This window comes from Marmota marmota, unplaced genomic scaffold, assembly GCF_001458135.2.
Source record: "Marmota marmota marmota unplaced genomic scaffold, marMar, whole genome shotgun sequence".
Taxonomy (NCBI): Eukaryota; Metazoa; Chordata; class Mammalia; order Rodentia; family Sciuridae; genus Marmota; species Marmota marmota.
Window position 1 is genome coordinate 6,416,454 of NW_025999863.1, and position 27,419 is coordinate 6,443,872.

The 27,419-nt window shown below is 38.7% G+C and overlaps 4 protein-coding genes across 4 annotated transcripts; 2 read left to right on the plus strand and 2 right to left on the minus strand.

The window, feature by feature from the left end:
- LOC107157590 (olfactory receptor 867-like) lies at positions 1-962 on the plus strand. Its single transcript, XM_015503936.2, has one exon. It carries the CDS (start codon positions 24-26, stop codon positions 960-962), a length of 939 nt encoding a protein of 312 aa, XP_015359422.1. The 5' UTR covers positions 1-23.
- A 7,447-nt stretch (positions 963-8,409) lies between these two features.
- On the plus strand, positions 8,410-9,598 carry LOC107157591 (olfactory receptor 7D4-like). Its single transcript, XM_015503937.2, has one exon. It carries the CDS (start codon positions 8,603-8,605, stop codon positions 9,596-9,598), a length of 996 nt encoding a protein of 331 aa, XP_015359423.1. The 5' UTR covers positions 8,410-8,602.
- Positions 9,599-20,871: 11,273 nt separating this feature from the next.
- Positions 20,872-22,622, minus strand: LOC125619042 (olfactory receptor 18-like). The gene is given in 2 exon segments (XM_048811283.1): positions 20,872-21,814; positions 22,594-22,622. Coding segments are annotated over 2 exon segments (972 nt in total).
- Positions 22,623-25,038: 2,416 nt separating this feature from the next.
- LOC107157517 (putative gustatory receptor clone PTE01) lies at positions 25,039-26,001 on the minus strand. Its single transcript, XM_015503885.1, has one exon. It carries the CDS (start codon positions 25,990-25,992, stop codon positions 25,039-25,041), a length of 954 nt encoding a protein of 317 aa, XP_015359371.1. The 5' UTR covers positions 25,993-26,001.
- Positions 26,002-27,419: the final 1,418 nt, after the last annotated feature.

Consider the following 27,419-nt stretch of genomic DNA (forward strand, 5'->3'; position numbering starts at 1 on the left):
TCTGCAGAAATTACACCCACTGCATGGAAGAAGTGAACCATACATGTGTATCACAGTTCCTCCTCCTGGGCCTCTCAGATGATCCTGATCTGCAGCCCATTCTCTTTGGACTGTTCCTGTCCATGTACCTGGTCACAGTGCTTGGAAACCTGCTCATCATCCTGGCCGTCAGCTCTGACCCCCACCTCCACACCCCCATGTACTTCTTCCTCTCCAACCTGTCCTTTGTTGACATCTGTTTCATCTCCACCACGGTCCCAAAGATGCTGGTGAACGTCCAGGTACAGAGAAAAGACATCTCCTACATAGAGTGCTTCACTCAAGTGTATTTTTTGATTATTTTTATTGGAATGGATAATTTCCTCTTATCTGTGATGGCCTTTGACCGCTTTATGGCCATCTGCCACCCTCTGAATTACACAGTCATCATGAACCCCCGGCTCTGTGTCCTCCTGGTTCTGTTGTGTTGGCTCATCATGTTCTGGGTCTCCCTCATTCATATTCTACTGGTGAAGCGACTGACCTTCTCCACTGGCACTGAAATCCCACATTTCTTCTGTGAGCTGACTCAGCTTCTCGATGTAGCCAGCTCTGATACTCATGTTAATTACGTTGTTATGCATGTGTTGTCTGCCGTGCTGGGTGTGATTCCTATGACTGGGATCCTCTACTCTTACTCTCAGATTATCTCCTCCTTATTGAAGATGTCCTCCATTGTGAACAAATACAAAGCATTTTCCACCTGTGGGTCTCACCTGTGTGTGGTCTCCTTGTTCTATGGAACAGCATTTGGGGTTTATCTCAGTTCTGCCGTGACCCATGCTTCCCAGAGACGTTTGATCACCTCAGTGATGTATAGTGTGATCACCCCCATGCTGAACCCCTTCATCTACAGCCTGAGGAACAAGGATGTGAAGGGGGCCCTGGGGAGACTCCTCAGTAGAGCAACCTCTAATCCTTGAGGGATCACTGACCTTGGCATTAAGGGTACATTGACCTGGACTTGGTATCCTGTCTCCTCCTCCCTAGTCACTGGGAACACAGGCATGCACCACCAAATTCCAGCTGTCGAACATTTCTTTTACATAGACTTGTTGAATATTTGTATATTCTTTTTGAGAAATGACTGTCCAGGTCTTTTTTTTAATTTGTTGTCATGTTATTTGTATTCTTACTGTTGGATTGAAAGAGGTCCAAATATTTTGGATGTTGACATCTTATCCAATGTATGGTGTCTAAATATATTCCTCAGTTTTCTGGTTGTCTCTTTGCTTTGTAGGTTTTCTCTTTCACTGTGTAGAAGCCATCAAGCTTGAAACAATCTTTTTTGGTTCCTGTGCTTGCCCAAACCTATATCATAGCACTTTCTCCTGTCTACCTCTTATAATTTCAGGATTTACACTGACATGCTCAATCCATTCTCACCAATTTTTGTGTGCATTATGTGACAAACAGGTTTCAGTTCATTCTTCTGCATGTGGGTGTCCAGCTTTCCTGGAATCATTGACTGAGAGAGACTTTCACACATCAGGTGTTCCTGACAACTTAGTCACAAATCCCCTGGCCATTAATTGGTTCATGATTTTGTTAATTTTTTTCTGGGTTCTCTATAATGTGATGATGTGGAAAAGTGTTTGATTTGTTGAAGAGTCATATAACTGTGCTTTTTTGCTCATTTGTTTGGTATCATTCAAAAACAAAGGTTAATTAGAAATTCTTCAGTTCTCTTCCAAAAGAATTATTACTTTACCCATTATATTTAAACTACTGATTATTTTCTGAACTATATATTGTGTAAGCTAAATCTCCAACTTCCTTTCTTTATGTTGAGTTTATTCTTGGAAAGTTCACTAACTGCACCTGTGACTTGCACCATTAATTTTATCCACTTGGCAGTGGAACGTGCTACTGAGATGTTCTGTCTGTAAATAGCACTGCAAGGAAAGCAATTAGGTCTATAGTTATACAGGACAGGAAGTGGTGATTGAGGTTGATGGAGCCCTGCTTGTTCTCTTTCATTTTTCAGTTTAGAGCTCCTTCTTAAGGAAAGTCCTTTCTAATTCTTGAGGCCATGCATGAAGAACAGGCTCCCATGGGACTCTGTATGCACTTTGGCTACTCATGTTTTCTAGGAAGCAGACTCTAAGAACAGGGCCTAGGTGTTTGAATATTCATGAGCAAATAGGCTTGGAATAAACATCTGTGTGGAGAGTTTGAACAGATTTCATGTTTTTAATAACCATTTGCAAAGGAAAATACCTGGAAAAAGTTAAATAAACAGGTAAGGTCACAGTACCTAGTTGTATCATCATATTAGTAATAGCTGATAACAAGTGAAAGAAGTTTCATCTAACCCACATCCAATAAATCTTGGCAGTTCAGGACACAAATAGTGCAGGAGCCATCATTCACCTTGGGAAAACAGATGGAAATAAACACAGTACACTGTGGACCCTCACACTAGCCCTATAATGTTAAACAGAAATGAGCCACATCCCCTGACTACAAGATGGTGCCCACAGACTGCATCCCCTTATGTACCCTAGCCCCAGTCATGAACCTGTTACCTCGAAAGGCAGACTTGATCTACACTTTACATCTATGCCAGATGACTCCATTGGCTTTGGGCTCCTGACAAACCTCAGTGACAAACAAGCCCCATGGGCTGTGGGTACAGGGCATTCCCCAGAACCATGCCAGCCTCACTGGCATGCCCCAGTACTGCTGCCACCTCAAGGGCCACGGAATTCCTACCTGACTCCTTGCTGCCAGCAGTTGTACCAAGCTAAGAGTACCCCAATATTGACTTAGCCATCATGGTCCCAGACTTAGGGACTATATATATCATCTGCTCAGACTCTCTGAACTGGCTTACTCTTGTTATGGGCCAGGCATTATGGGCAATGACCAAACAGACTCCATTTTACCCTGAGACTCCATGTCATATAAGAAATGCTTCTGCCATGGGGAAACCCTGCCTCTGTACCCATCAACAGTTGCTTAGCCTAGTATATTGGCAACACAAAATGACAAAGTTGATCTTTCTATTCTTACACACTGTATTTGTGCAATGTATCCTAATCGCATAGAATGCTCACATTTTTCTAGATGTTAGTAACCATTCTTTAATGTGTACTAAACTAGGGTCATTTTGGCCCATTTCCCCTTCTGCTTATGATTTTAAATCTCATGATTTTTGTTTATGGTTTTGAATTACAACAATAGTCACTTATGATTAATGTACTGACATGCTTTACTTATGGTATGAAAGGCATCCTCTAACCCCATGAGTGGGTCGAGGATTGCAGACTTGCAGGCTGCCGTTGTCCTGCCAGCTGGTGAATAAAGATGGTTCCATCTCCTGCTTTAAGACTAACTTGGTGATTTATTGAAGTCTCGCCATAACACTCTGAAAGTCCTTCCCAAACAAAGCTAGTCTATGTAGAGTATAATTACACAGTTCTTCAAATATATTTGCAGACATTGACATGTGACCTTGACGATCCTTGACAATCAGGGAACCATGACATAACAAGGGAGAAAAAGCAGTGCTGGGAACAATCGTGGAGAGATTACAGTTCATATACTTCCCAGCAAAAATATAAATGACTGTCTTAAGGAGGCTCAGCAAATTTAATAAAATGGAAGAATCATTCAGCAAAAGACAAAAACAATAATAAGGTGCATGTACCTAGGAAGAAGTTGTCCTGGAGTTTAAAATATATGTATCTATATATCTCGAAAAAAAGCAGTGCTAGAGCTAAAAATGCAGTATCATGGAAAATGGAATAAAAGTATGAATTGCAGAATTGATATAGCTGATGAGAGATTCATGATCTGGGAGGTAGGAAAAGTCATTGGAGACAGGGTGGATGATGCTAAAATGGAAAAAAAGGAAATTTTAAAGGATTTTTGAGAGAGTTTCAAAAGAAGAAATATTCAAGTCATTGCAGTTCAAGATGGAAAACAAAAATATAATGGTAAAAAAATTTTATTTGAAGCCAGGTGCTGTGGTGCACACCTGTAATCCCAGCAGCTCTGGAGGCTGAGACAGGAAGATCACATGCAAAGAGACTTTCAGCAAAAGTGAGGTGCTAAGCAACTCAGTGAGCCCCTGTCTCTAAATAAAATACAAAATAGGGCTGGAGATGTGACTTAGTGGTTGAATGCACACGAGTTCAACCCATGGCGAACCTTCCCCTCACCAAAAAAAGAAATCATATTTAAAGATATAATAGCATAAAATAAAATGAAATAACAACATAGTGTTGAAATCAATTCCATACCCCGAGAAACATAAATATATAAGAAAAGTAGGTCCGTGTTCTCCAATCAGGTTCAATCTACATAAGACAATCCCATGATAATGAATGAAACCATAAATTATCAAATAAAATGAAAGGATAATGAAACAACAAGTAAAAGAAGAAAAAAAAATTTAGGTATCTGCAGTAGGCCTCACAGCACAAATCTTACAAGCTAGGACAGAGTGGGAGCATGCCCCAGTATGCTGAAATAAAAATACTGCCCACCATGACGGTTCCCTGGCAAAGCTGTTTTTTCATAAATGAAGAGAGATAAAGACTTTTCCAAACAAGCTGTTGGGATATCATCTCCACCAGGCTGTCCTTCAGGAAATGCTGATGGAGACCTTCAAGTTGGTGGAACAGGATTTTAAAGAGTAATAGAAAAACATGAGAGTGTTTTCAAATTAAACTAATTGGTCATAGTAAGCAAGCAGTTCCAGGATAATGTCACCCTGGTGCACAATTAAAATCTCAAGTTGGACAGTGAGAAGAAAAAGCTGTTCCAATGATCATCTTTTTTATGATTTTATAGGAATAATCACATCTAAAATGAAAAGATGTCAAGTAAACAACCTAATGTTGCACACTATGGATGTACAGAAATAAGAATAAACTGAGTCCCAAATTAACAGAAAGAAGGCAATAATAAAGTGCAGAGTAGAAATAAATGAAACAGAATAGAAAAACAAGAGACAAATCAATGAAATAGAGGTCATTTTTGAAAAAAAGAATTGACAAATTGTCAGATTAACAACAAAGAAGATGAGAAGACTCATATAAAATATTTCGAAGCACCATATTACATGATATATGTACAATTTTGTCTCCTAATTTAAAGAAATAAAATGTAATTAAATACACTTGGAAAATAAAGTGGTTAAAGAAAATTAAAAATACTATTTTTTAAAAAAAATAGCATTGTGAATCTGAAACGAGGTCTAAAATATCCAGATTGTTAAAAGGAGGCATATCACAGGAGATGATTCCTGGGACAGGTTCCTTATAGAAATTAACCTTCCATTGGCAGATACCTTATGACTTTTAAATTAAACAAAGAAAAAAAAAGAATTTTTTTAAAGGAAATAAATCCATTTTCCCCTGCCACTTCTGCAACAGATGCAAAATTGGCTGAAATTTTTCTGCTCTGCTTCTTTGTATCCCAAGGGGGTTGAATTGTTTGGACAATAGAAAGACAGTGAAATTATTTATTTAATTAGGAGCTTTGAGAATTCAAGCTTGGAGACTGCAGAAAATTTAACAACACTCCTGGAGCCCCTCCCTCATCCTTCTCTGTTCTCAGCCCTCCTGAAAACCTAAGCTGGCTTCCTATGGACAGGTCAGGGGGAAGAGGAAGTTCAGTGACAGCCTTCAGACACAGTCGGTGTTTTGCAATAAGAAGGACAACAGAAGAGGACATGGGTGCTGTGTTTACCTCTAGGGTAATGGGAAAGGGAATGTTCCGCAGTTCTTGAGCCTTGAAGGTGAAGCGCCTGCACTTTGAAGGCACTGTAGTGTCTGTTGGAACCTGTCTCTTCCACCTCTATTGCTTTGCTTCCTTCTGTCTTTGAAATCTAGAGCCTCTCTCCCAAATTTTGGTTTCCTGAGAGTCTGCAACTCTTCTCCACTCTTTCTAAATTATAGGCTCCTGTCAGATTTCCTGCACCTAAGTATTCGTTATCTACCACTAAAGATCTATTACATGCAAGGAATTGTCTTTTTTGTTCTATATTTGATTGGATTTTTTCCATTATATTCTCTATTTTTACCTTAATATTTTTACCTTCATATTTGACTTAATATTTGTAGTTATCAATTCACCTTACAGTACACAATATATCTTCTACTAGTATAATTTCTTCTGATGTTTACACTCAGTCCAATATACTTTTATGGCATTATCATTTCTTTTAAAAGTTCAGGAAATTATCAAATGGTTGAAATTGGAGGAGATTGCCCTGGCAAGTTTATGAGTTCAAATCAAATACTATAGTGTGTATCCATTTTTCTAGTCCTGGTGATGAATTTAGGACCTCATGCTTGCTGGGCAAGTGATAGACCACTGAGCTACATTTCAGCACTCCCTATTTTTATTTCTTTTGAGACAGGCCTTGCTAAGTTGCTCAGGGTACCATATCTAGCAAAGGTTTGTTTTCAGTTACTGGGCTGTATTGTTCCAATGTAGCGCCTCTTGTTGGGTGTTATCTAAACAGTGCTTCTTGGTTGGGTGAGCAAATGTCAACTTCATAGTGGATTGTGTGGATCCGTGAGGATCTCCACAGGAATGCCTGTTAAATATCCTCAAATGCTTTTACTATATTGTGCTTATTATTTTTATTTTATTGGCCTAGTTTTGTGATAAAATATGTAAGCAAGTGTATTTATCTTAAATTGACTCCATTCCTGGAACTGGTATTATTTATTAATCCTGTATTGTTCTTTTAAAGCAGACATAAATGCATATCCTTCAAATTCACTTCTACATTTTGTTCCCATATTCAGGCATGATACACTGGAACACTTATCTTTTGTATGGTAGCAGACATTTTGGTCTTCAGCATCCCTAATGTTACAGACACCTTGTTAAGTTCATGATGAGACAAAACTGTCACAATTTCAGACCCACAAATGAACATGAATTTGCCAGTGGGAGAGGGTGCTAAGGAAAGATCATATGAGCTCATATACCCTCTCCCTCCTGACCCTTGTCCCCTGATCTCCACCACCCTCTGTACCAAGCTCACGATCTGATGGGCAATGCACATTCTGCTCTCTCAGCCTGGGCTGTTCCTTCCTCCCTTCCTCCTCCTGATTAACAATAACCCAACCTTCCTCTCTCAAGCATTTCTATTTCAGGGTGAAATCTCCTACCCACCTCCACACACTAAATCAATGTTCATTGATTTTTTTGCCTCTCTTGAATTTAGGTTCATGGCCGAGGCATTCAAAATACTGACTTTCCTATAACAGAATCTAAACACTTATTTCTGAAATTTAAATTCTTTCACTTCTTATAGGATGAGTGATTTATGTTGTTTTGAATTTTTTAGATTGAACTTATATTTTGGCTACTAACTATAATGATTTTAATACAGTGCATCCTCACTCAAGCACATGGACAGCTGACTTGTGTTTATGTTAATGGTGGCTCCGTTTTCCACCTTTATTTATTTATTTATTTTTTGCTATGGAATCCCCATGTGTTTCATCTTCCTGGAAGAATTCACTGGACAGAAGTTCTCTGAAAGAAGTATCCATAGGGAACTCCTTGGGGTAGAAGTGGTCTGTGGCACTTAGAAGAGGTAACAGACCTATTGATATTACTGATAATAATTCTACTCTGAATAGTTTAGGAAGGATATTGTGAATTGCTAGCCATGAACAACAAATTTATCAAAATGTTAAGAACACAAGCTCACATTTGTGTAACACCCATATAAGTTACAGAAACCATAGTAGAAAAAATTTATCAGCTCACTTATTTTCACTCCTGGATCCTACCCTATTGTGAATACTACATGGTCTGCTGGAGAGGAGAGGTGCTTATAGTTAAACGAGTTTGAAGAACTTTCTCAAACTTAAAAGATGGTATGTTGGTGGAGCATATGTTGGTGGAGTAAATTTCTACTCCAGGAAATTTGGCTCAAGCATCCAATTTTTGAATCACAGGTCTATTATGTTCATTGGAAATTTTATTTAAAAATGTCATTAAGGATACATTTTGAAGGAAGGTTAATAATAGTAATGAGAGTTATTTTCTGAGACTCCTATTAAGAAAGCAAAAGCATTTTCAACTTCACAAATCAGGTGATAGCAATATTCACATTTACAGCAACAACAACAAAAATGGGGACTCATAAAACTCTCATGACACTGTGAAATCTCACATCACAGAATGAAGGTTGTTTTAATTAAAAATTTATATTTAATCACTATTAAAGAGCTTTAGACTGAGAGAGTCTGGAAATTAACAAGAAACTGTGAAATGTCTTCACTTCTTGCACATGGGTTATATCATGAAAATATTAGTTCTCAGGGATAGATTTTAAAAGGAGAATTAAAATTAGGAAGTTGTTGATAAAGGATATGTTGTGGGTGATTTAAAGAGAGCCTGAAGGATTATACACTAGAAGTTAGATACGGGCTGGCACTTGGCTGAGCCCTTGTTCTCCTGGACAGGTATCAACACAAGATGAACCAGGCTGATCCAAGAGTATAAATAACAACTCATTGGAGGATTCACTTGCCTGTTCCTTAATTGTTCTTTTACCTCCTTCCCCAGAACATACACCAGGTACATGGAAGCAGAGAACCACACAGTCCTATCCCACTTTCTCCTCCTGGGCCTCTCAGAGGATCCAGACCTGCTGCCTATCCTCTTTGTCCTGTTCCTGTGCATGTACCTGGTCGCAGTGCTTGGGAACCTGCTCATCATCCTGGCTGTCAGCTCTGACTCCCACCTCCACACCCCCATGTACTTCTTCCTCTCCAACCTGTCCTTGGCTGACATCTGCTTCATCTCCACCACGGTCCCTAAGATGCTGGTGAACATTCAAGCACATAGCAAAGACATCTCCTACCTAGAATGCCTTGCACAAACATATTTTTTTATTATTTATGGTGGAGTGGATAATTTCCTATTGACTATAATGGCCTTTGACCGCTTTGTGGCCATCTGTCATCCCCTGCATTATACAGTCATCATGAACCCCCGACTCTGTGTCCGCCTGGTTCTGATGTCTTGGTTCATCATGTTCTGGGTCTCCCTGATTCATGTTCTATTGTTGAATCAACTGACCTTCTCCACAGGCACTGAAATCCCACATTTCTTCTGTGAACTGGCTCAGCTACTCAAGGTGGCCAGCTGTGATACCATCATCAATTACATCTTTATATATGTGGTGGCTGCCCTGCTAGGTGTGGTTCCTGTCACTGGGATCCTCTTCTCCTACTCTCGGATTGTCTCCTCCTTAATGAAGATGTCCTCCTCTGTGAGCAAGTATAAAGCCTTCTCCACCTGTGGGTCCCACCTCTGTGTGGTCTCCTTGTTCTATGGAACAGCTTTTGGGGTTTATCTCAATTCTGCTGGGACCCAGTCTTCCTCAAGAACCATGATTGCCTCAGTGATGTACACTGTGGTCACCCCCATGCTGAACCCCTTCATCTACAGCCTGAGGAACAACGATGTCAAGGGGGCCTTGAGGAGACTCCTCTGCAGAATGATCTTTGGTCCTTCTTGGGTCACTGACCTCAGAACTAAGTGGACTCTGCAGAACCTTAAGCTATTGCTATGAATTTATATAACCTGGTTCTTTTCCCCCTGAAAGGATGTGGTTAATTTCCTTTATTCACCAAGCTCCTGCAACTTGGTATTTTTAAATATATGTATTTATTTTTCTTCCTTGTACATTGTCCTCAAAGTTCCAAGTTTGTTGAACTTTTTCAAGTATTTTTTTTTAATTTGTTTTTTTTTTATATATACATGACCATAGTGTGTATTTTCACATATTATACATATTATATACACGTGGGGTGCAACCCATCATCATTTTCATCACATTCTTGTGGTTGAACATGCTGTGGAGTTAAACTGATTGTGTGTTCAATTATGAGAATAGGAAAATTATGACCCATTTTTCTAATGTCTTTCCTATTCCCAACACTTCTCCTTTCCCTTCATTCCCCTTTGTCTAATACAACGAACTTCTGTACTATCCCTGCTTACCCTCCATTGTTATGGGTTAGCATCCACATATCAGAGAGAATATTCAACCTTTAATTTGGGGGGACTGGCTTATCTGCTAATGCCATAATTTCATTCTTCTTTATTACTAAATAGTTTTCCATGTGTATCATACCACATTTTCTTGATCCATTCATCTGTTGAAGGACACCCAGGTTGATTCCATAGCATTGGATATTGTGAATTAACTGCCATAAACATTGATGTGGATGTGTCATTGTAGTATGCTGATTTTATGTCCTTTGGGTATAAGCTGAAGAGTGGACAACTGGGTCCAATGGTGGTTCCATTCCAGGTCTTCTAAGGAATCTCTATACTGCTTTCCAGAGTGGTTACACCAATTTTGGTCTCCCACCAGCAATGTATAAGTGAACCTTTTCCCCTACATACTCACCAACATTTATTGTAACTTGAATTCTTAATAATTGCCATTATGGAGTGAGATGGAATCTCATTGTAGTTTTTAATTTGCATTTCTCCAGTTGCTGGAGATGTTGAGCATTTTTTCATTTATTTTTTGACCATTCATATTTCTTCTTCTGTGAAGTGCCTGTTCAGTTCCTTTGCCCCCCAAAAAACCCACAAGTTTTTCCAGGTATCTGCAGTAGGCCTCACAGCACACTTCTCCACACAAATCTTACAAGCCAAGTCAGAGTGGGAGGATGCACTCAGTATGCTGAAATACAAAAACTGCCCATTGTGACTGCTCTCTAGCAAAGCTGTTTTTTTCATAAATGAAGGCGAGGTAAAGACTTTCCAAAACAAACTGTGGGGAGTTCATGTCCACCAGACTGGCCTTCAGGAAATGCTGAAGGGAGCCCTTCAAGCTGGTGGAGTAGGATTTTAAAAAGTAGGAAAGGTAGCAGAATACAACAATTACTAATATGGCATTATGTAAAAATGTGGATGTGTAACCGATGTGATTCTGCAATCTGTATATGGGGTAAAAATCAGAGTTCATAACCCACTTGAATCTAAAGTATGAAATATGATATGTCAAAAGCTTTGTAATGTTTTGAACAACCAGTAAAAAAACAAAAACAAAAAAAAAGTAATACAAAAATATGTGAGTGTGTTAATTAAACTCATTGGTCAAAGTAAGCAAGCTGTTCCAGGATAATGTCACCCTGGTGCACACCTAAGATCTCAAGTTTGACAGTGAGAAGAAACAGCTGTTCCAAAGATCATCTTTTTTTATGAATAAGAAATAATCACCTACATGAAAAGTGAAAATATATCAAGTAAACAAATTAATGTACAGTAAGGATGCACAGAAATAAGAATAAACTGTGGTAAGCCATTCTTATAGACCGTGGCCGCCATTAGAAGATGGCGCCGGCTTCCACTGTGGCCTGTGATAAACAACTCCTTTTATGGAGAGTTGGCGCGCAATCCCTTATCACCCTATGAGAGAGATCCACGTGGCGGCTTGGGATTGGGATGCGGGGGGCTTTATTAAGCTGTGCTTGGGTGTGTCGGGGGCGGGCGCTAGAAGATGATACATGACTCAAGGCCTGAATAAACTGTTGAAAGAAGAATCCTGTGTCGTGTTTCCCTTTCCGGCGAGGGGTCGCGACAATTGGTGGCCCGTACGCGGAATTAATATTCCTCGAACCCAGGATCCAGAACTTTCAGCAGTCAGGGTGGTGCACCAGTAAGTTCCCAGGTAAGTGGGAATCCGCAAGTAAGTAGTGGGACGCTCCTCTGTAGAAAAGGAGAGAGCGGGGATTTCATAGAACGGAACGCTCCTCCGTAGAAAAGGAGAGAGCGGGGATTTNTAGGGTGTATTTTCACATATTATATGTATTATATATACATGGGGTGCAACTCTTTACCATTTTCATCACATTCTTGTGGTGGAACATGCTGTGGAGTTAAACTGGTTGTGTATTCAATTATGAGCATAGGAAAATTATGACCCATTTATTCTAATGTCTTTCCTATTCCCAACCCTTCTCCCTTCCCTTCATTCCCCTTTGTCTAATACAACAAACTTCTATACTCTCCCTGTTTACCTCCGTTGTTATGGGTTACCATCCACATATCAGAGAGAATATTCAACCTTTAATTTTGGGGGACTGGCTTATTTCACTTACCATGATATTCCGCAATTCAATCCATTTATCTGCTAATGCCGTAATTTCATTCTTCTTTATTACTAAGTAGTATTCTATATGTATCATACCACATTTTCTTGATCCATTCACCTGTTGAAGGGCACCTAGGTTGATTCCATAGCCTTGGATATTGTGAATTAACTGCTATAAACATTGATGTGGATGTGTCATTCTAGTATGCTGATTTTATGTCCTTTGGGTATAAGCTGAAGAGTGGACAACTGGGTCCAATGGTGGTTCCATTCCAGGTCTTCTAAGGAACCTCTATACTGCTTTCCAGAGTGGTTACACCAATTTTGGACTCCCACCAGCAATGTATATGTGAACCTTTTCCCCCACATACTCACCAACATTTATTGTAATGTATATTCTTAATAATTTCCATTCTGGCTGGAGTGAGATGGAATCTCATTGTAGTTTTTAATTTGCATTTCTCCAGTTGCTGGAGATGTTGAGCATTTTTTCATTTATTTTTTGACCATTCATATTTCTTCTTCTGTGAAGTGCCTGTTCAATTCCTTTGCCTCCCCCAAACCACAAGTTTTTCCAGGTATCTGCAGTAGGCCTCACAGTACACTTCTCTGCACAAATCTTACAAGCCAAGTCAGAGTGGGAGGATGCACTCAGTATGCTGAAATAAAAAAAACTGCCCTCCATGACTGCTCTCTAGCAAAGCTGTTTTTTTTTTTTTCATATATGAAGGCGAGGTAAAGACTTTCCAAAACAAGCTGTGGGGAGTTCATCTCCACCAGACTGGCCTTCAGGAAATGCTGAAGGGAGCCCTTCAAGCTGGCGCAATAGGATTTTAAAAAGTAATACAAAAATATGTGAGTGTGTTAATTATGCTTGGTCTGAGAAACACTCTCTTAGAATATTTGCTGATATTTAGAAAGTGCCCTGTTGATAATATCTATTACTACTGTCAATAATACCACGGCTTATATACAGGAGAAAATGCACATCTAGTAATGTGTGCTTCAGGACTAATATATTTTACAGAGATTTGAATTAACACCTGTGTTGTTGGTGTTTTTTTTTTGTTGTTTAATCTCTGCATGATTTCATTTTCTTGCACACATATGCCCATAAAGAAATGACTACCATAAATTCGGTGGGTACATTTTTCTGACAAATTTCCATCTGTTTGATGTGTGTAACCATATGCACTTTTAATCTCTCTGTCTCTGCACTCACAATGCTTAATGGAAGAAAACCAGGAGAAGACTACCTATCTCCCCAACATGGGTAGTACCTAAATGAAATTAGTAAACATTTGGTCATTAACTCATTTTATCAAATAAAGAATGCTGTCATTATGGAAATATCAGATTCTTTACAGAAACAGTTATCAAAGGTCAGTGGAATGGTGTGAAACCCCAAAATGAGTCAGCCCAACCCAGAAGGTTCCCTGCCCCCATCTCTTTGTGCCTGTTTATTCCCATGAAAACATCTGCCGTGGTCTTTGACTCAATGAATGCTGTAGGTGAAATTGAAAATTTTACAGACTATGTGCCCATAATAGATAAAGGAAAAAAAAAGAACTATTGTTGCTTTACTTTCATTTTACTGGGACATTCCTGAAAGGGAGGACACTGCAAATAGAAAAGGACCAGGAGTATCATGCACATGCTGGTGACAGTCATTTTTTTGTAAACCAAACAAGATCTATTCAGTGTTTACACAGATTTTTATTTTTTTATTCTTCTTGTGGGACAGGCCAGTAACAGGATATGGGGTTTTCCAGATAAAAAGAGGACTGGGTATTCCTTCCACAAATCTGGCATCTACTTACATAAGGACAAAAATTCTGCATCCTGCTATGGAAATAAGAAATAATAACTTCATACTATCTTTTAGTCAAATGTAATGAAGACTAATCTTATTATTAAGAATAATATTATCTAAATTTTATTTCTCTCTCATTTGATATGTACATCATGTGGAGCCTCTACATCTGTTCTTCCTTATGCAATCCAGTTTTATCAACAATAAATCAACTAAAATGATAATTCTGTATCATAGAAGTTAACAATCGGTCCCATGTCACAGGCATCACAAGGGAACAGACAGATTGTCTCTGAATCTGATGCACTAAATGGCTTCCCAGTCACCAGAAGGTTTTAAGCAGAGGTTTATCCTTTAACCAGGTAATCTCAGGTACATCTGAAGCATACTTTAAACCTCTGATTGGTTTTCTAAGGAGGACTAAATCCACAGCAGACTGCAGCTCTCCTCTTATTAGTGAGTGAACAGCTGCATGGATATTCTACAGCGTGGGAAGGCAGGGGTCTGTTCTGGAGATGGTGTGACTTCTCTTCCCGTGATCTTTGCCTGTGATCTCAGCTGTCCTTCCTATAATGACTCAAGGGGTGCCACCAACTGCTCCCCTGTGTGATCCCCAAACATAAGAGCACAGTGAGCCTGGGGTCTTTTCCTGGAGTGACATGGTGGAATGGCTGCTGGGGCATGAAAGGGGGAAGCTGGTGGGGCGTAGTGGCACATACCTGTGATCCCAATGGCTTGGGAGGCTGAGGCAGGAGGATCACAAATTCAAAGCCAGCCTCAGTAACTTAGCAAGGCCCTAAGTAACTCAGTGAGACCCTGTCTCTAAATATAATACAAAAAAGGGCTGGAGATGTGACTCAGTGGTTAAGTGTCCCTGGATTCACTCCCCAGTACCAAAAAAAAAGTGACGAAGAAAAAAAGGGGAACCTCCTGGATTTTTATGGCAGCGTGGCCTGAGTCTGTAATCACACAGTCAATCCAACTACAGCCTTACTTTTTCTACCAGCAACTTAATACAAGTTACATAAAAATAAAACAATAATATTGTGGGGACACATAACTGGGGAAAACTATGAACGTTAAATTAAAGAGGCCACATAAAACATACAGATGAGCACTTCCCATTTAGGAAACCCTCAGTATTGGTTCATGATTGATGGCTACTGTTCTTCTGATCCTCGTCTCCCTCACAGACCTTTTGATGGTTTATTGAACAGCTCACAGGAACCTGTCTCCCACCAACATGGATAAGATGCTGTGGTCAAGTAGAAACAGTGTAGGAGGAAATGAAACCTTTAAACAAACCAATTGGCACCTCCACCACCAGCAGGTACCTACGCTTCAGTCCGCAGCAGCTGGTATTCAGCCTATCTTTGTCCACCCCTAGGATCCACATGGGCTGTCCTGTGCATCTGCTGATGAGGAACAGTGCTGCCATCCGTCCTTTCGCCATCCCTCCCCTCCCTCAGCACTTACTGGGAAGAGCTGCCTCCTTCCTGGGTCATGTCTAAGAGCGGAGGATCCAATGCCCCCCACCCCCCGCCCAGTGCTCAGTGAGGTCTCAGGCTCTGCACTCAGGATTGATAGGAGTAAGGTGAACAGGAGCCTTGTGGGGCAGAAGAGCACTGGAGGGGCTGACTCAGGTAGGGGCCAGCTGGACTGGAGCATTGAAGGAAGGGCTAGAGGCACAGGATGGTGATTGATTATTATATGACCTTGGAGGCTCCCAGCCCAGAGCTCATAATTAGCCATATTGGTCCATGTCACCCAAACATCCGAGGACTTCCTAATGTTAGTGGAGGAAGTAGAAATCTAAAAAAAATGTCCACAAACGTTTGGGGCTATCTTCTTCTCAGGAGGAAGCTTGTGTATTCTTTTCAATTCATTTATTTATTTATTTTTTAAAGATCCATCTCCTTTTAATTTCAACTGTGGTAAAACACACCTAACAAAAATTGACCGTTTTGATCACTGTTTAATACACAGGCCAATGAGATTTCAGAGATCCTTGGGGAGAGAAGTCTTTATATTTACAATCTGATGATGAGATTCTCAGCATGGGAAAAACAATTTTAGAGTAAGACAAAATTGACTTCAAGAGAGGGAGAAAATCTGAAATGGAATCAACAAAATACACTTTTATATATTTTTAGAAAATAAGACCTGACAAGATTAAGGACTTGAGAGGTTCATAAAAGAAATTAGAAAATTGCATATCTTTGAAGTATGTAGATTGCAAAATAATTAAATCATGCATCTTGGAGTCCACATGCTGATCATAAAGTTCATGAAACCAAAAACACATAGAGTTGAAGGATCATGATGACTTACTAAAGCAGGGGGTGACTGGTTTTGAACCTTCATAGTCAGAAGCATACCATTCATATGTCCAAAAATAAAAACAAAGGGCGTCTGTCAGGCATCCCAGTTAGAAAATGACTCTGCTGTGAGTTTGGATGTGCACAATCATCTCTGGGAGTGTGGAGGAGACGTGACAGATGTCAATCTAGGGCAGGTTGGAGAGGAAGAAGGTTATGGGGATTGGTGTTGGGAGTTCAACAGACGCAGAATGATGATCAGGTTCCCTATCTCTGTGGCCAGGTACAGGGACAGAACAGAAAGGTACAAAGGGGTTGGACTGCAGGTTTGGGTTTTCTTACTGACCCAGGAGATGGAATTCTGAGGTGTGTGTTAGATTTTGTGATTCTTTATAACTTGGACAACTTACAAAACAGAAAAGAGGGTTAGAAAAATGAAACCAACAAATAGCACCCAGGATGGTGTACACATTCAAACTGAATTCACATGTTCCCAAGTGGAGTATTCATGGCTGTGGTCCACCCACCTCAATGATCCTCACTTTGACAAACTCTGCCTTCTTAGATTCTGCTTCTAATTTTTTTCTGTGTTGTTTTCCTTTGAATATGTTCTGGCATTTAGAAAATAACTCATTAGTGTTACCTTTTATTATTATAAATTGGAAAGGGGCATATATCCCCCAAAGATAAACTTAAAATAACCCTTTTTACTCTAAACTTTTAAAATTTGGATTAATCAGGGCTTAGTGCTGTAGAAAGGCACATGTGTCCAAAAAATGTACATAAGCCTAAGGTACTTTGGAAGGATATTCTAACAGGACAATGGAAAGGTCCTGACCCAGTGATTGTCTGGAGTTGGGGTTCTGTTTGTGTGTTTCCACAGGGAGAACAGCAGCCTATTTGGATTCCAGAGAGACTAACCAAAGCGATTTCTACATACCAAAAAGGAGATGATTTGACTCAAATCCATAACAGCTGATATCCAGAGCTCCAGTTTGGCTATTTTTACATCTGTGACAGTGATTCTCCCACACCTGGGGGCTAATGAATAATGAACACCATTAAGGCCTATTTCAAATGTAAAAAACCTTGAGGCTTGCTTGTGGAAATACCTTCAGACCCATATGCAAGTTACAGAAAAAAGGATGGGATATCCAAAAAAAGAGTCAAACTCAGGTGGTAATCAGGATATCTTTTTCAATATCTATTTTATTATTGCCTTTTCCCACATCATAAAGTTCTATTTTATTTTTTGAGCTCATACAGACCTAGGTTAATGTTTTTCTGATCAGTTTTATTTTTTGACTGTGGAGTTTTTAAACATCGCAATAGAGATTTCACCTGTGTAAAGCTACAAGGCCTTTACTATTGTCTTGTGTGTTGTATGTTATGTGTACAGACTTGTGTTTTGTGTTGTATGTCTGTATGTGCGTATGTCCATATATCATATATGAGAAGCACTCATGATAAAATGGATCCAAACATTTTTATTATTTACATGATTTAAATGGTTTAATTTAAATTGGGTAAACAGCTGTTGAGGATTGTTTTAATATGTGAACAAATAAGGAGGTTAACAGATCTGTTTGTTTACTTTCACCTTTCCTTTTCATTATATTTAATAATTCTGTTCAGGATAATGTAAATTGTTCAGAAAATTGTTTTCTTAGTTCCTATTGGAATGTTACATAATTATTATTTTTTGTATCTACAAAAAGGAAACTTTATTGCTTGAACTCCAACAGCATTTCATGCACACTCCCCAGGAACTCTCCTGAACACCACGCGGCTCCTCCCGGAACCACCAACCAGAAATCCCTCTTCTGGCACTTCCCCAACCAATGCAAACTCTTCAGGAATCCCCGCGAGAGCTCAAAAGTAGCTCGAGAACTCCAAAGTAGCGGGCTGAGGCGGACAGTAAAGGTCTAATATACAATTGAATCAATTCAGCATCATCTTAATGGCTCGCCTCTCAACCAATACTATTGGCAAAATGCCAGGGGCCATTCCAACTTGGCTGTGGCTCTCAGCAATAAATAATATCCATCTCTTATATTAATACATAAACATTAATGAGGTGCTTTATGTCTGATATTTTGCAGATATTTGATTTATTATCTATGAAATTTGAGTTCTGGTTATTTCTGCACAAATCCATTCTGATGCATTCCTATCCCTCAAAGACAACTAATATCAAAAAATTGACAGGTATATTTTCCTATTGAATGTTTCCATATCAGTATTGATTTATTGATCCAGAAATTGGATTCTTAAAACTTACCTAAAAAATGTCAAAACTCATCTATGCAGTCTACGGCACAATACCTATTGCCTCTGAAATGTACTACTGCACATATACATGTGGCTTTGTCTCTTGGTTTGGTATGTATGGCTCCTTCAAATGGCAATAGCTGAAGGAGAGTCAATTATTTTTTTTTATTTTTTAGTCCACTGTTTTTATTTTTCCAAATGAGCAATAGATAATATTTTGAGCTTATTATCATAAAAGTTCTTTTGCAATACTGCTGTATTTTCCAGATAACATAACTTATGTACACAACTCAAAAAACTTCACACCAAAAATCCCAATCTATAAATGGGCTAATGAACTAAACAGACTTCCATCAAAAGAAAAAATATAATTGGCCAACAAATATATGGAAAAAATATTCATGATCCTTAGCAATCCAGGAAATTCAAATGAAAACTACACTAAAATTTCACCTAACCCTTGATAGAATTGCAATCATCAAAAAAGTAAATAATATAAATGCAAAGGAAAATGTAAGGAGAAAGGAATATTTATAATAGCTGAATTACATTTTGCCCCAATTTCATACATATGCCAATTAATAATCACATAGAAAACACACATGCGTTTAATCTTAATTCAGCTGTATCAACTATAAGTCCACTCAGGTGACATTTCTCAGTTGCAGAGATACTGATGACCTGCCCGTGTTAATGAAATTAGAAATGTAGCCAGCGTCATTCAAAATTAAATTGTCAGACTCAATGTTGGATACACCTAAATTTTCATTGTTTCATAACGTAGTAAAATTTTAAACAGAGGTCCAAATTTCTAAACCACAGATATATTTGAGAAACATTCAAAATTCTGGCCAATTCTGAGTAGGAATGGTATAAAATCCCAACGTTAATGTCTTCTTTTGAGATTGAATAGGCTGATGTAAGATCAGAGGGGGATGTGGACAGCTGAAGGATGCCCTGGACTACAGGAAAGAAAGATCAGGGCTGCTCATTGTTCATCTTCTCTTTCTGTGAAGTTACCTGTCATCCATAGGTGTCCTCCTGTACTGACACAGGAAGTTTCAACCACGTCTCTCCCTTGTGGTGTCCCAGTAACTGCACAAGGGAATAGCACAGTGGGGAAGGCTCTCCTCCTGGAGAGACAGGCCAGGGAAAGCTCTGGCTGTGTAGCCAAACAGGCAGCGATGCAGGGGGTTCTCCTGTCATGAGACCCTGCATCTGCCCAGACCAGGAAGGCACGTCTTCTCTCTCATATCCAACAATGGTATTACCAACATAAAAATCAACATTCCTCCCTTTTCTAAACAATAACAATAATATAGGAGTTTAAACTTTGGAGAGATAATACAGATGTAATGAAATGAATTATACAGAGCATGTAAGTCAGACCCTGGCCACTAGGAATCCGTACGACCAGTTCATAACATTATGGATACTGTCCTCCTCTTCTTCCCACTCAGCATTACTTTTATAATCTTATTGGAGTACATAGGAAACCATTTTCACTGGTTCACATTGTGCTGTTATGGATGAAATGTCTAAGGGAAGGAGGATCAACTTGGGTGGAAATCAAAATCTCAAATGAGTCTTTTGGCACCCCTGTCATAACCAGAAACATAAAGTTCCCATAAAGTCTATAGAGGAACTTTTAATATTGATATCGTCTCATCTTGACACCCAAACCTTCATGTCGGTTCTCATGAAGGGAAAGAATGATTGACAGGCCTTTCTCCATCCATCATGCCCCTTGGCGTTTAGGAGTCACAGTCTTCTTTACTGTCACATGACTTTGGAGGTACAAGCACAGAACTCATACTTGGCCAAATTTATACAATATCCCAATCACGAAGGATATCCTCATGTTAGAGGAGGAAGCAGAGGAGAAAGTGAATGTCCCCAATAGTTTTACACCTCTTCTTACACAAGAGAAAGCTTGTATGTGCTGTTTATTTCTATTTTTTGTTTGTTCCCTAAAAATTCACTTTTTTCTGATTCATAAGTAATATTGTCAAAATACAGATGACATAATCCAGCCATTATAGCCGTGATCAAGGGCACAGCTCAGTGGCAATAATTACTGTCACTCCCTTGTGCAACCATCACCATCATCCATCTCCAGATCTATTTCTCCATTCCAAACTTTATACCCACTTAAGAAACTTTCAATTATTCCTTCTCCTGTCTCTTCAAACCACCATTCCACTATGAAGCATAGTGAATAAATTCATCAAACTACAAAAATAATGTGATAAAGGAAGCAGTTATAATATCTAGATGTTTAGTTTTGCTGAGTTTCTAGAATTCATTCCAAATGGATGCCACAGGACCTGAGATCACACTTCTCTCCTGTGCAGCCTCCACATGGCACTTTTAATGTCCCTGTTATTCAGGCTGTAGATGAAAGGGTTCAGCATGGGGGTGACCACAGTGAACATCACTGAGTATACTATACCCTTCCTGGTGACAGATGACTGATCTGAAGACAGGTACACTCCAAGGCCTGTTCCATAAAATAAGCAAACCACTGAGGGGTGGGAGCCACAGGTGGAGAAGTCTTTGTACTTCCTGCCTAATGATGGGATTCACAGAATAGAAGACACAATTTTATAGTAAGAGAAAAAGGTCCCCAAGAAAGGAAGAAAACCATAAACAAGGCCAACAAAATACATGACTGTATCTTTGATAAGTGTATCAGAACAGGAAAGACTAAGGATCTGAGAAGGGTCACAGAAGAAATTAGCAATGTCCGTGTCCTTGAAGTAAGTAAACTGTAAGGCAATCAAATTGTGCAACTGGGATTCCAAAAGGCTAAAACCAAAAGAGACCAAAATTAAGAAGCCACAGAGGTGAGGATTCATGATGACCGAGTAATGCAGGGGATGACAGATGGCCACAAACCGGTCATAGGCCATCACAGTCAGAAGCATTTCATCCATACATCCAAAAATGATAAAAAGGGACATCTGCGTCAGGTATCCCACATTCGAGATGACTCTGCTGTGAGTTAGAATGTCCACAATCATCTTTGGGACTGTGGTGGAGAGGAATCCAATGTCAGCCAAGGACCAGTTGGAGAGGAAGAAGTACATGGGGGTGTGGAGGTGGGGGTCGGAGCTGACTGCCAGGATGATGAGCAGGTTCCCAAGGACTGTGACCAGGTACATGGACAGGAACAGTCCAAAGAGGATCTGCTGCAGGTCTGGATCCTCTGAGAGGCCCAGGAGATGGAATTCTGAGACACGTGTTATATATTCTTGTTCTGTTTTGTTTGGACACCTTTTGAATCAGAAAAGAGGTTTGGAAAAAGTACCCAATCATCTGTTACCATATAAATGGTGGTACACGTTATTTTGACTTAGAATACTCAAACATTGTGTAAGATTAGGACTGCATTATTTGAATACTAGATTTGATTATTCATGTCAGAGAACATTATGTGACACTTATCTTCCAGAAGTTTTTCAGCTTCCTGTTTTTTTCTGATTTGCCTCCTTTGTGGAAAAAGTTCTCACTCAATTTTTGTTTGTATTTTTAAAATCATATAGTATAGAACTGCTCTGTTTGTGAACTTCACATGGTGATTAACATATTTACATTTGAGGCACATAACCACAGTTATCACTAACCATAATATGTTATTTTTTGGATTGTACCTGTCAATGTGTCAATGATGAGATAATAATGAAATGTTAAAGAAACTTTTAAAATTTTATATTTTATTATGTAAATGTCTCACATAATCTTAGTAAAATATCTCGGGAGAAAAAGTTTCCTTGCCTCCCACCTTTTTTCATTTCTTATTTTCTAATGGTTTTGGAATGATTTTCTTTCTTTCTTTCTTTTTTTAAATCAGAAACGCTTCTGCATGGTGTTAAGGATTATAGAACCAGCAAATCCCCACCCTTCTTATGATACTTAATACAACTTCACATAAATACTTTCTGGAATTTGGATGCTATTATCTGACCTCAGCTACTTAAAGGCCATTTTGTGGTTATTATTTTGTGATATGATTCCCCCCCAAAAAAGGCAAAAGAAAACATTTAGTTGTTTACCTTATTAAACACCTGTGCCATTTATCCATGTCTGAAATTGAGACAATAATTACAAGTGATAATTATAAGTAGCTTTTAGTGTTATTGTAAGTTTTTTTTTAATTCAACTAGTGATTTTTAGTCTCATTTATCAATATGTATATCATAATGTTATTAGCATATCTGACTTATCTATAACCTAAATTTACTCAAATATATGTGAATATTTTGAAATATCAAGACACCACACATTGGACAAAAACCAATGTAGTGAAAATACTTTATATGAAATTCCTCATGGGCTTTCCTACACCAGGATTGAGAACCATCAGCACTGACTACCACCCTTAACATTATCTGCTATTACTGGCAATAATACCTACTGCTCATGTAAAACCAAACTTGAAACAAAATGTGCTTTAGAACCTAATAATTTAGAGTAATTTCATATTTTTAAATTTTTAGTTGTAGTTGCACACAATACCTTTATTTTCTTTATTTAATTTTTTTAATGTGGTACTGGGGATGGAACCCAGTGCCTCTTGCATGCTAGGCAAGCGCTCTACTGCTGAGCTGCAGCCCCAGCCTGCAGAATTTCATTTCTATGAAATCTGAGTTCTTGGCATTTCTGAATAATTCCATTCTGCACATCTATTTCCCCTAAAAAATGCTGTCATGATTCTGTGGGTGAATTTTGTGTGTCGATAAAGAGATGTCAGGATTCAACTGTGTATCATGATCAGGTTTCTTTAAGGTTTAATCAAAAAAAGCATGTAAAACTAATGTAGCTCCCAACATACTTACTGGTCCTCAAATGACTGATTTGTAAAGTTTTGGACTTAAGTCTCTGTGAAGTACTTGCAGCTATGTCAAATGATTCAGAGGATGCAGAACATACTCCCATCGAGGAACATCATTTCTTTACTGAGTTTATTATTAACCAAATACTTTCAAAATCCTGTGTCTCTCTCTGTATTACGCAAATGAAAATTTCTAGATAATATATACTGTGTGAGATAGTTATTTGAATTTCAATAATTGATACATGTTCCCTTTTACTATCAGTCACCTATATTTGGTATGATAATAAATATCATTTATATTCAAAAAATCTACATCTGTTCATTCATACTGCCAAAAATACCACTGATCCATATGTGGTAAATGTTCTTGTAGGATTATTGAAGAAATGTCATCTTGTATATTGAATAATATTTCCATTTGGCTTCTGTAGAGGACACAGTCTCCTGAGATGGGACTCAGGAAATCAACAGTACAGTCCTGGCTCATTAACCCATATGCAGAATGTGTGGACAACCCCCTCCCACCTCTGGGTGCACACTGCTTAAGGAAAGCAGCATCATTCACACGCATAATTTCACATAGAAGGTATGTAAGGCAAGTTTGGATTCTAATAAACATTTGGTCCTTAAATCACTTTTTGAAGAACTCATTCTTTATAGAAATAGTGAGTTTATTGATGCAAACAGTTTTCAAAAGCCAGTAAACCCTAAAATGATGCAATCAAAATGTAAATGAGCTCAAGCAGGAGGAATATTTCCCACTTTATCTCTCTTTTGTCTTTAATACCCATAAATACCTGTGCTATTATCTTTGAATAACATAACAGTGTAAATCCTGTAAAATTAAAACTTAAAATCCATGCATCTATTGTATAGACACAATTAGGAGGAAATATTTTTTGTGTCCTGTTCTTCGTGACTTTCCTAAAAGATAAAAGTGTAGAAAGAGAAACACTAAGTGTATTGGCCACATCAGGTTTTGCAAACCAAGAAGTAGCTCTTCTCTATTTTAAGCAGATTTCTTTTATATTTGATGCCTCCTTTGTATCAAATAAGGTACAGAATGTGAGGAATCATAAATGAACCAATATTAGATTTCTTTCCAAATACACAGCACATAATTTATACAAGGACAGAATCATTTGCCCCACTGTAGAAACAGGAAAAGAGTAACTTCAAGTAACATGATATTTTAGCTGAATTGTACAAAGATTATCATCACCCTTATAATAATACCTAAATCGCCTTTCACACTTATTTCATAAGCTCATCACGTGTTAGTCACATAGGAGCATCCATATGTATTTAATCTGTACTCAGTGCTTTTGTATCAACTAGAAATAAATTTAGATGAGAACGTTGAGTCTCTGAGGTACCAATAACCTGCCTGTATTATACGGACATAACCAGTGTGGGGGATTAAATTGTAAGTGTCTGTGTCTGAAACCTAAACTTTTCATTGTTTTCCAAATATCAGAATGTTTTAAGCAGATAACCAGAGGTCTCAATAACAGGGGCACATTAGGAACTTAAAAAATTATTTCTTGTGTAGAATTAAAACCAAGACCAGAATGCCAGCCTTCTTTGGAAACTGGCTTTGTGGATTCTAAGAATGCAGGGGGGTACCCACAGCTGTCAATATCCTCTATTAAAAACAATGGCCTCAGGTTCTGTGATTGTCCTTATTGCTATGTATCCTTCTCAGGGCTGTTTTAATGTCCCTGTTCCTCAGGCTGTAAATGAAGGGATTCATCATAGGGCTGACAACTGTGTACATTACTGAGAACACCGCACATGTTCTGGGAGAAAGTGAGACAGCTGAACCGAGATATGCTGAAAGGCCTGTCCCATAAAATAAGCCAACAACTGCCAGGTGAGAGCCACAGGTGGAGAAGGCTTTGTACCTCCCCCCTGAGGAAGGGATCCTCCGAATGGAGGAAACAATTCTATAGTAAGAGAAAAGGATCCCTGAGATAGGAAGAAATCCAGAAACGGCAACAACAACATACATGACTATGTTATTTGTTAAAGTATCAGAACAGCCAAGACGAAGTAGTTGAGAAGGGTCACAGAAGAAATTAGCAATTTCCACATCCTTGAAGTAGGGAAAGTTTAAGACAATCAAGTTATGCAGCTGAGAATCAAAAAAGCTGATCAAAAAGGACATCAGAACCAAGAACCCACAGAGGCGAGGGTTCATGATGACTGAGTAATGCAGGGGATGGCAGATGGCCATGAACCGGTCATAGGCCATCACAGTCAAAAGCATGTCGTCCATACACCCAGAAAGGATAAAAAGGGACATCTGTGTCAGGCAGCCCACATAGGAGATGACTCTGCTGTGAGTTTGGATGTTCACAATCATCTTAGGGACCGTGGTGGAGATGAAACCAATGTCAGCCAAGGACAGGTTGGAGAGGAAGAAGTACATGGGCGTGTGGAGGTGGGGGTCAGAGCTGATGGTCAGGATGATGAGCAGGTTCCCAATCACTGTGACCAGGTACATGGACAGGAATAGTCCCACAAGCACAGGCTGCAGTTCTGGATCCTCTGAGAGTTCCATGAGATGGAATTCTGATACGGATGTTAGATTTTGTGATTCTATATTGGTGACCATTTTTGAAACAGAGATGCAGGTTAAAAAAAAAAAAGATAACTGCAGACATAGAGTTGTTTCCATATATTTTGAATTTAAGTATAATGAAGTATTCGTTCACACTTTAACATCAATGTGCTTCTCTAATACTTCTCAGCTGTGATCAACTTAGTCATCATAAACTCTTCAGGGTTGGTTTCTGTTTCATTCACATCATTCTATATTTTAGAGATATTGAAAGACACAATGTTAGAAGACAAACAAAATTATAGAGAGCTAGTCCATTAGTATTGTAAAATAAACCCAACACTTTTGAGAAAAGAAAGTACTAATAGCCTTTTATCTTTATAAATGAAATAATTCTACTTATGAAGGTTAAGAAGCAGTCAAACAGCCAGGTGTGGTGTCCCACACCTATAATTCCAGTGACTCAGAAGGTTGAGGCAGGAGGATCTGCAGTTCAAAGCCAGTCTCAGCAACAAGCCCTTGAGAACTCAGTGAGACCCTGTCTCTAAATAAAATACAAAATAGTGCTGGGGAGGTAACTCAGTGGTTGGGTGCCCCTGAGTTCAATCCCTGGTACCCCCCCCCCAAAAAAAAGCAGCAGTCAAACAATAATGGGCCAAAGTCCTTTTACTTGGAGTATTTTAAACACCATGTAAGAACAAGCAAATTATCTGCACACTGAATTTAATAGTTTATATGCAGAAGATTGTTATATGCTGGTTATTTTCCAGTTATTGAATTTTCTGATATCCCTCTTTTGTAGTTAGAAGACCTCATTCAATTTTTTGAGTTTAGAAATCATGTAACAAAAATCAAATAACTCTGATTCTAGGTATGTTGAAATTCAAATTTTGATAAATATGGTTTAATTAAATCCATGTAGTCTTGTGATATCCCTCACCATAAATGTGTCATGAATCAAAGTAACAGTCAATGATTAAAACTAATGACTTTTTTGGGCACCATTGTCAAAGATCAGATGAATGATCTATGTGGATTTGCCTCTGTGTCTTCTATTCTATTCCATTTGCCTTAAAGTCTGTTTTACGTCAATGCCACGCTTTTGATTTTACTCTAGTTCTGGAGTATCATCTGAGATTGGGTATTATGCTGCCTCCAGTATTTCTTATATTTCTCAGGATTGCTTTGGTTTTTTGTATTTTTTTCACATGAATTTTAGAACTTTTTTTCCCCTCTATGAAAATGCCATTCATATTTTAATGGTGATTGTACTGAATCTATATAATGCTTTTGGTAATATTTCCATTTGCCGATATTTATTCTACCTAACCAAGAACATAGGATGTCTTTCCATCTTCTAAGGTCTTCTTGGGTTTCTTTCTTCAGTCTTCGATAATTTAGTTGTAGAGGCCTTTCACTTCCTTGGTTAGATTTGTAGATGGCCTTCTTTTCCAATTGGTGCTGGGAAAATAATATCCATA

What these genes read in the sequence shown, in the direction of transcription:
- LOC107157590 (XM_015503936.2), top strand. Translation starts at nt 24, where the DNA reads ATGGAAGAAGTGAACCATACATGTGTATCACAGTTCCTCCTCCTGGGC.
- LOC107157591 (XM_015503937.2), top strand. Translation starts at nt 8,603, where the DNA reads ATGGAAGCAGAGAACCACACAGTCCTATCCCACTTTCTCCTCCTGGGC.
- LOC107157517 (XM_015503885.1), bottom strand. Translation starts at nt 25,992, where the DNA reads ATGGTCACCAATATAGAATCACAAAATCTAACATCCGTATCAGAATTC.